At 44.6% G+C, this 9766-nt stretch overlaps 1 protein-coding gene across 1 annotated transcript in view; it reads right to left on the bottom strand.

Annotated features, from left to right (window-relative positions):
• Window positions 1–1008, bottom strand: part of SLC19A2 (solute carrier family 19 member 2) — a 22101-nt gene extending 21093 nt beyond the window's left edge. The window contains exon 1 of the mRNA XM_040636189.1: window positions 596–1008. Coding sequence (XP_040492123.1) covers window positions 596–799 — 204 coding nt within the window. The 5' untranslated portion in view covers window positions 800–1008. The remainder of the gene's footprint in view (window positions 1–595) is intronic.
• Window positions 1009–9766: the final 8758 nt, after the last annotated feature.

Genomic DNA, 9766 nt, shown 5'->3' on the forward strand with positions numbered 1-9766 from the left:
AAATTAAGATGATGGATTTTTGTTTGTTGTTCTGTTCTGTCCTTATTTGAGTACATCCATCCTGTGGAAGGCAAACAAAGTAAGGGATGGGGAAAAAAGAGGGAGCAGCAGGGGGAGGGAAGAGTCTTTCAAAAAGCATCGGTTACTTAGCACTTGGTTCCCAACTTTCAATCAACAAACATTTACTAAACCTTCCCGGTGCCCCAAGTACAACTTGCTGTTTTCACTTTTTTCTCCACATCCCCGCTGCGCCCCCTCCCGCCGCGCAGCTGGAACTGCCCGACCAACGCGAGCACGGTGCAGGGCGGCAGCATCTGCACACCGCCTGAAGCACACCCGTGCTTGGGCTCCCGCCGCGAGTTCCGAGCCCCCCTTCACAGAAGACGTGCCCCATAAATCCGACGGACTCCCGAAAAACTGCAGAGTAGCGCAGCGCCAGCACCGAGCCGGCTTCCGACTGCGAAAAGGCAGAGCTCTTTGCCCAGAAAGCGTCCGGAGGCTCCAGCGCCTTTTCCCCTCGCTCCTCCTCTCTCGAACCGCCTCCCCAGCGCCCGCTCTCTGCCGCGCGGGCCCCCCGGCCCGCCGCCGCGCCTACCTCCTTCTCGGTCAGATTCTTGTCGGGCCCCAGCAGGTAGGGGGTCAGGAAGGGCTCGGACGGCCTGAGGCTGGCGAAGAAGCCGTAGGCGCACAGCAGCGCGGTGGGCAGGAACCAGCACTCGCGGGGCACGCGGGCCGTGCGCAGGAGCACCGTGGCCGCCGCCGCCGCCGCCCGCCGGGACACCGGGCCGGGCACATCCATTCGGGGTGCGGAGGGCGGGGACCCGGCCCGGCCCCTCTCCTCGCCCTCTCGTCCTCCGCCAGCCGCAGTGAGGCTCTAGCGGTGCCGCGGCGGGGAAACCTGGACTCGCGAACGGCGCCCTTCGCGGCGGCGCCAGGTCGCACGGGGCTCACCGCCGCCTCCACGGGCAGCCCTCCAGTCTTCCCCTGCTGCGGACGCCTCACATGTTACTGCCCGAGCCCGCATGCGAGACCCGCCCCCCCGGGGCCGCCCCGCCACCGCCCCCAGGTGCGCAGCCAATCGCAGCGGACGCTTAGAATTTGCCTTCTCTCCCATTGGTCGCTGACTCCGAAGATGCGAATCGGCGCGGGCTGAGCGCGAGTCGGCTGACGTCCGCCGACCTGCAGCGCTTGGGCAGGGAGACATGGAGGACTCTGGCTCGGAAGGCGCGTTTGCCGCGGCAGTGCGCGCAGGTCAGGCGGAGCGCGCTCGGCCCCCGCTGGCGGTCGCCTCGGTGTGCCTCCCCGAGGGCCTAGTCCCCGCTGAAAGGAACGCGCTGGTCACACACTCACTCCCCCGCTCTTAGTCACATCCCCCCGGAGTTGATTCAGACTACTCCCGAGACACTTAGCTGCCCAGGCCCGGCCAAGATTTAACCTTGGGGCAGGGGGAATGCCAGACCTTTCCTCCGGCAGCTGTCGTGTTTTAAGTTGCATTCATCTGCCAAGAGAAGGACACCAGAAGCCCGGGATCTAAGCACCCGGGCGTTTACCAAGGGCCTGAACAGAAGAAAGTGGATAAAACACAGAGAGAATGCACGAGTGCAATGGAGTCCGAATGAAAGTGCTTTAGCTTTATGTCGTGACTTTTTGCAAGCAGGATACCAAGAAAGCAAACATAACGGTAGCGACAGCCTGTGTTTAAAAGGAAAGTGGCAAATCCTGAGTCACTAAAGCAATCAAGAAATATTGATCTCTTTATTAAAAACAAAGAGGTCTTGGCATAGTTTTCAAGGGCAAAGCATGACAAGAATATCCAGTGCTTTCTCTCATCTCTCTAAGCCTCTTTCTGCCTGACTCAGCCTGACTCTATCGCAATCATTCCACTGCAGACCGAGCTGCACCATTTAAAGCAATTTTTTTCCCTGTGTAGTATTTGCAAAGTAGCAGATTCTGTCAGAAGCTCACAGAACACGTATTTGAACTCTCTGTTTTGTTTTACTATGTTACCACACATCTAGCTCAATTTTCCTCCTGTGACAGCAAGTAACATTTTTTTTTTTTTTTGCAAGCAGATACATCAGCCACAAAAAGGAGTATACCGGAGGGAACAACCTGCTAGTAAAGGAAAAGATTTGTTTTTAAGGCTGCACAAGTGAATGCACCAACATATGTGTGTTGATTAATCTAGAGAAATGCAGTTGGTGGTATTTACATCTACCAGTGGGCCTCAAAGTGTGATCCAGATAACATCATTCTAAAGGCTAAGAGAATGTGGACTTGTATGTTTCTGTGTTAAATAAACTTTTCAGATTTAATTTCTGATATGGTAATGATCAGGAGGAATAAGCCACAAAAACGAAAAGTCTTTAGGATCCTAAATAACAGGAATCTTGAGACCAAAAATGAGAACATCTAATCTACATAATACGATTACCTAGTTCCTAAACTATAGCCATAGTATTTACCTCTCATCATGACTCCAGAGAGAACACCAGTGGTCCTCTTGGCAATTGCTTTGTACATTCTGTACTATAGCAGAAGAGAAGAAGGAAAGAGAAAGAAATGCAGGAGAGGCCTCAGAAAGAGAAGTCTACCTGTTAAGAACAGCTTTCTGTCCCTTCCCTGAGGCTTAGAGACCTGAACTATGTTAATCTGTAAATCACCGGTTCTGAAAAATTTCCCTAAGTATAAATCACTTAGGCACCTCAAATCCTCTTTGCAACGTTGGGCATTAACAAATAATTCTTCTTGAATTGGGCAGAAAATGTTTTTATTAATTTTCTCTAAGACGTTACACTAGGCGGAATTCTAAGAAGGACCCCCAGTGACCCTTGCCCTAGTGTAATCCCCACCCCTTTGAGTGTGGGGTAGAACCCGTGAATTTGATGAGATTAATGCACCTGTGATACGTTAGACGGCAACATGAGATTATCCAGGTGGACCCAATCTAATCACGAGAGCCCTTTCAAAGCAGAGAATTTTCTCCAGATGGTAGCAGAAGAGAAAGAGATATTTGAAGAGTGAGAAGGATTTGATGTGCTGCTGCTGGAGGGGGCTACGTGCCAAGGACGTGGGCTCCCCGTAGCTGTTGAGCCTGACTCTTGGTTGACAGCCAGCAAGAATTGGGGATTTCAGTCTCCATCAGTGCTCCCCCCGGGGCTGGGGGAAGGGAGGAAGAGAGAGCAATTGCTAAATGACTACAGGTTTCCTTTTGGAGTGGCGAAATATCTTAGAAGTAGGTGGCAGTGCTGGTTGCACAACAATGTGAAATGTACTAATGCCGCTGAGTTGTACATGCAGACAATGAATGGCAACCTTGTATGACGTGACTATTACCCCAATTAACAAATATATTCTATTTGCCTCTGTAGTCCTTTCCTAATGCTGCATGACAAATTACCACAAATTTAGCAGCTTAAAAATTACAATTTTTAAAATTTTTATTATTTTCCAAAAACTACAATAATTTAGCTCATGGTTCTATACATCAGAAGTCTAGGTGGACTTGGGTGGGTTTCCTACCTAGAGTTTCACAGGCAGGAATTAAGGTGTTGGACAGGCTGTGGACTCTGAAGTAGAATCTACTTCCCAGCTCTTTTAGGTTCTTGGCAGAACTCAGGTACTTGTGATTGAAGGACCGAAATCCCCAATTCTTGCTGGCTGTCAACCAAGAGTCAGGCTCCACAGCTACGGGGAGCCCACGTCCTTGGCACGTAGCCCCCTCCAGCAGCAGCACATCAAATCCTTCTCACTCTTCTTTGCTTTCTGTTTCTGTGGACTTACTTATTCTGGATGTTTCTTTCTTTTCTTTTTTTTTTTTTTAAAGATTTTATTTATTTTTTTGACAGAGAGAGAGACAGTCAGCAAGAGGGAACACAAGCAGGGGGAGTGGGAGAGGAAGAAGCAGGCTCCCAGCAGGGCAGGGAGCCCAATGTAGGGCTCCATGCAGGGCTCGATGCAGGGCTCTATCCCAGCACCCTGGGATCAGGCCCTGAGCTGAAGGCAGATGCTTAAGGACTGAGCCACTCAGGCGCCCCTACTCTGGATGTTTCCTACAAATGGAATCATACAGTATATGACATTTTCTATCTGGTTTCTTTTATTTAGCATAATAATTTTAAGGTTCATCCACACTGTAGCATATATCAGTACTTCGTTTCTTTTTACGGCTAAAACATATCCCACTTTATGTGTGTAACACAGTTGATCCATTCTTCAATTGGTGGACATTTTGGGTTGTTTCTACTTTTTGGCTATTGTGGGTAGTGCTGCTATGAACATGAGTGTGCAAGTGTTTGAATACTGGCTTTCAATTATTTTGGGTACGTAGGAGTGGGATTGCCAGATCACTTTATAATTCTGGCTAACTATTTGAGGAACTGCTGAACTGTTTTCCAAGAGCCTGCACCAGTTAACATTCCCACCTCCGGTTTCTCCTCATCCTTGCCAATACTTGTTGTTTTCTTTTCTTTTCTTTTTTTAATATCTATCCTAAGGGGTGTGAAGTGATATCCCATTGTGATTTTCATTTGCATTTCCCTGATGACTAATGCCGTTGAGCGCCTTTCTCATGTGTGTTATCTTTTGTGGAGAAATATCCATTCAGGTCTTTTGCCCTCTTTTGATTGGATTGTTTTTCTTTTCGTTGTGAAGTTGCAAGAATTCTTTATATAATCTGGATATTAGACCCTTGTCAGAGAGATGACATGCAAATATTTTTGCCTATTTGGTAGGTGTAAATAAATCATTGAGGGACCGTTTTGTCTCTATTAATATATAAAAGCATGTGGGGATGTGTGTTTTTCAAGAAGAATTATATTATGTACTTTCGAATCTTGCTTTCCTCAGGACTAATTTGTAGAAAACCCTCCACTGTGATAAGATTAAGTTCTAATTCTTTCTAATGTCCCGTTGCGTGGGTGCACTGTAATTTATTTACGGCCGCTAACTCTGTTTCTAGGTTTTTATTCACTGCCCACAATGCTACAATTAACATCCTTGTACAATATATGTCTATGTATTGTTTGCTTCATTTTTATGAAATTTATTTCTGGGAGTGGGATCGCTGGTTGAAGAGTTTAAGCATTTTTAAATTTTGTGTATTTATTTTATTTTAATAGGCATTGTTCAGTTGTTTTCCATAAACCAGCAACGTGGCAGTATTTGTTTTATGCTGCATCCTTGCCAATAATAAGTGTAATCAAGTTTTTTGTGGGTTTTTTGTTTTTGTTTGTTTGTTTAATTTTTGTTAGCTGGGTAGGTGGAAAATCAGTGGTTCTCAACTTGTAATGATCCCCCCCCCCCCCAGGAGACATTTGGCGAAGCCTGGAGCTATTTTTGATGGTCATGTTTGTTAGTCATGGTTGGGGGTAGGTGCTACCAGCTTCTAGTGGGCAGAGCCAGGGATTCTGCCAAACATCCTACCATACGGCAGCCCCCACAACAGAGAGTTATCCAGGCCAAAATGCCAACAGCGCCAAGGCTGAGAAACCCTGGTGTGAAGAGCTACCCCTTTTATCTTCAGTTTGAAAGTCTTTATGGGTGAGTTTGAACATCTTTCCGTGTGTTTGTAAGCTGTTTGGATTTACTTTCCTGTATATTATCTATTCTTGTCCTGTGCTCATTTTTCTTTTGGGTGTTTATCCCTATCGTATCAACTAATAAGAACCTTTTATATTTTATAGCCCTTTGTCCTCTTCATTGAAAATATAATTTTTTAAAATATACTTTTGATTGACTCGTTTGTAGTATCTTTTGCCAAATAGTCAAATCTTATCGAAGAACATAAAACAAAGTTTGAAAAAATGGTCAGACACACTATGCCCTTAGATAGGAAAACATCCTAAAAATGTTCCTTTCCCCAAAGTTAATTTATAACTTTAATGCAGTTCCAACTGCAATATAAACACTATCCATTTAAGGTTCCAAAATTATCTTAAAGTTTTATAGAATACTAAATGTATAAGAATGGCCAAGAAAATTTTGCAAAGAAAGACTAGCAAGATATGCTTACATCACCAGATATCAGAACATACTTTAAACGTGTCGGAATAAAAAAAAAAAATTTGGTAATGTTATTGGAATAGACAGCTATGTAAGTGAAATAGACCAGAGAATCACTGTCTATGAACATTTCATAAATGACAACTATTTTGTTCAATTAAGTGAAAAAAGGATGGATAATTTAATAAATGTTACTGGCAAAACTGTTGATCTATGTGAAGGAAATTAAATTAGGAAAAATCTATGCCATATATAAAAACAAATTCTAGATTTGGAAATGACTTAAATTTAAATGATACTAATATTCCAAAAACAATCTCAGAGACTGCATCTATACTCCAAGAGATAAGGAAATCCTTTAAGAATGGAAACATACTAATATAAAATAAAATCAAAGTAACATAAAGTGAATGATAAAATGATCATATTTATTTACTTGATCTATCTTATTGAGGAATCGGAGAGCAGAGATCTTGTCTTAATCTCTTGTTCTTCTGGCATAGTAGCTGGCAAGTTGAAGGAACTTAATGAATCTTGGTGAATGAATGGCCCTCTATAGATCACTGATTCTAATCCCTTAAATGACCCATTACAAAACCTCAAGGACAGCTGCACCAGCAAGCAGTGACCTGCAAAGCACTCAGGAGTCCAACACTTTTTTTACCTAGGGTGTAGTGCAGTTAGGAAAGGAACATTGATTCTCTCCCATTGTGTGGCATATAGAATTTCAGAGCAAAGGTAAGAATTAAGCTCAGCTTGTCTATTGCAGCACCTTCCAGAAGAAGACTCTAAGTGACAGAGAATTTGAGGGACATGTGCTGTGATATGATGAAATTGGAAACATGCCTGTTGGCCCAGTGTGAGCTTTGTTCTACAGTAGAAATGATGGAATTCAGTAAAACATAATTGTAATCGTATATTATTAATTTTGAAAATAATATTGAAGCTAAGGCCAAGAAATGTAAGTCAACTTACCAAGATCACCAAGAGTTAGAAGCCAACTCAAAATAGTCTTTGGTTGTACAGACTTGAAGTCCAGTCCTAACCCTCCATACCATGCAGCCTTTTAAGCTTTCTTCTAGTTACTACATTTTCTTTTTACTTTTCAATATAATGTGTACCACAAAGCAGTTATCCTGGAAAGCAGAGTATTGGAATGACTTCCAAATATATTTACAAGAACTTATATTCTTACTTCATTCTCAGAAGTATGGTAAGTGCAAATAGGTACAAAGAGACATTTTTGTCAGTTTATGGATGGAGACTGAGGGACAGGAAATCTCAGTCCATCGAGGTCACCTTTGTTCCCTCAACAAGAATTTATTGAGAGCCCGTTGTCCAAGGCATTGAACTCGGTGCCATTGAGAAATAATGACAAGACTGTCCCCAACTTTGGGCTGCTCATATGAGGAATCAATGGTGAATCAGTCATCCAGATCCTACACAACCCTGTGCCCCTGAATGGCCCCAAAACTGGTGAGCTCTGTCACACAGAAGCAAGCAAATGACTGTGCTGTGCTATCTAGTAAAAGGCCAACTCAGTTCACAAGTAATTCTCCTCCCTGTTTCTTAAATACTTGGTCCAAGATTTCATATGTAGTCATCAAGGCATCACCCCACAGCTGAGCCAAGTCATGAAGCAGCCCATCTAAAGGGCCTGCTCAGCCTGTGTGGGCTGGGAATGCTGTTCCAGACAGGCGAGGCGTTGCCACACCAACAGGGCCCTTTGGGAAAGCGCCTCCGAGGTTGCTCAGTACACACTTTGTGGAAGCATTCCTCCCTCCTGCCTCTGCCAGCCTGCTGCTATCCTTTGACATCTAAATTGGCATGCCACCATCACTCACCAATCTTAAAACATCCCATCCTGTGTGAAAAGGGAGCACACCCTATGCGAACAAACCTGTTGTTAACCTTAGTTCAGGTATCAGTGAACGATTACCTTCATCCTCTGACTTGCATTTATTAGGCTGTAGGATTGTTGTTGTCTTGTTTGCCTCTAGTGTCTTCCTCCATACCACAGTCTGAATAATCTTTCTAACATTGAGTATTACCCTTGTCCTTTCTGGTTGTTCAAGAATTTTGGTGCTTCTGGAATAAAGCCGGAACTTGTTACTTCGGACTTTGGCTAAGCCCTCCATTCCCAACCTCCACTGCTCACCTGTACGCTCACGATGTTTACCTACAAGCTGCTCCCCAATTCCTCGAGATGCTGTTCAGAAGTCTGACCTCCCCCACCACAACCACCTTCGTCAGTTCTCTGAGCTACCACATGAGAACTAGACCGCGCATGGCCCAGGGGTCAGGGTGTGCCCTTGCGCAGGTCCTGGGAGGTTCTGGAGTTTGCCAGAGGCGCACTGGGAGCAGACAGTCACTTGGGACGTTGCAGCCCTCCAAGTCCTGTCTGTGACTCAGCTTTGAGCCTCCTCAAGTCACACAGAATGAATTCCATCGGAGGCCAGAACAGACGAGATAATTCGGCCAAGCCAAGTGGTGAGATCATTTATTTCCTAATACACAGATCTTCCTTTACATAAGACAGGGTTATGTCCCAATAAACCCATCATAAATTGAAAATATTTAATACACCTAAGCTATTGGACATCATGACTTAGCCTATGTTAAGCATGCTCAGAACGCTTACATGAACATACAGCAAAATCATCTAACACAAAGCCTGATTGACAATCAAGTGTTGAGTATCTCATGTAATTTGTTGACTACTGCACTGAAAGTGAGGAACGCATGGTCGTGCGTGTACAGAATGGCTGCGGGTCGATTGTTTACCCCCGGATCACAGGGCTGACTGGGAGCTGTGCCTCGCTCCCTCCGCTCAGCATCATGAGAGAGGATTGTCCCACATTTGCCTAGCTGGGGAGAGATCCAAATTCAAATTTCAAAGTACAGTTTCTACCGTACGTGTATCACTTTCGTACCACCATGAAGTCGGAAAGTCCTAAGTCCAACCATCATAAATTGGGGACCGTCCATACTTTATCTTCTTTAAAGAATGCATATAACTTTTTGGAACACTGCCCTGTTTTATAAACATGTGTAAAATTTTATGGCAACCTCCAAAAACAGCACTCACAGTCAAAGGCGAATGAGTCAGAAATTAGGAAATCCTGAATGAACTGAAATAGGGCATGCGGATTCCTCTCATCGAATAGTCATTTGTGGCAACATAATTGACACAAGGAATAGATTAAGGGCTTAATAAAATGCTCGCGGCCACAGAGTCAAGCTCTATTAAAATGTTTCTGGTGTGTCACTGTCCTCCCCTCCTTCTCAACAATGCATAAACACATGCAAATGCTTAATCACACACTCATTTCCTCTCCCCTCATTAGTTTTGTATTCACCATGTGATTTAGTGAGGAATCTTAAAACACCCTCCGAAATTGAAGGTTGAAAACATGTGACGTGAAGTCCACCCAGAGAGAAGAGATTATGAAGGAAATGCTCTTCTCAGCTCTTAATCCGAATTCTAATCCAGGACCTCCCGTCCAGGCTTTCATAATCCAAACTCCCATCAGATGTTCAGCTTTCCTCTCCTCCCAGTTCGGAGAGTGAGGGTTCTCCGCTGGAATTTGTCCCTAGTGTTTAGTATTCAGGTGGTATTGGGGGCATTCCGGTACTGGGGGATGTGACTATTCAAGCCACATTTCCATCCTGAGTCCTTGTTGCATGCTGCCTGTAAATGATTTCTGAGGTCTGTATACATAACCTCTCTCCCACTAACTGTGGCCTTTATGTGATCAGAAAC

Source organism: Ursus maritimus, unplaced genomic scaffold, assembly GCF_017311325.1.
Source record: "Ursus maritimus isolate PB19 unplaced genomic scaffold, ASM1731132v1 scaffold_2, whole genome shotgun sequence".
NCBI classification, from domain to species: Eukaryota; Metazoa; Chordata; class Mammalia; order Carnivora; family Ursidae; genus Ursus; species Ursus maritimus.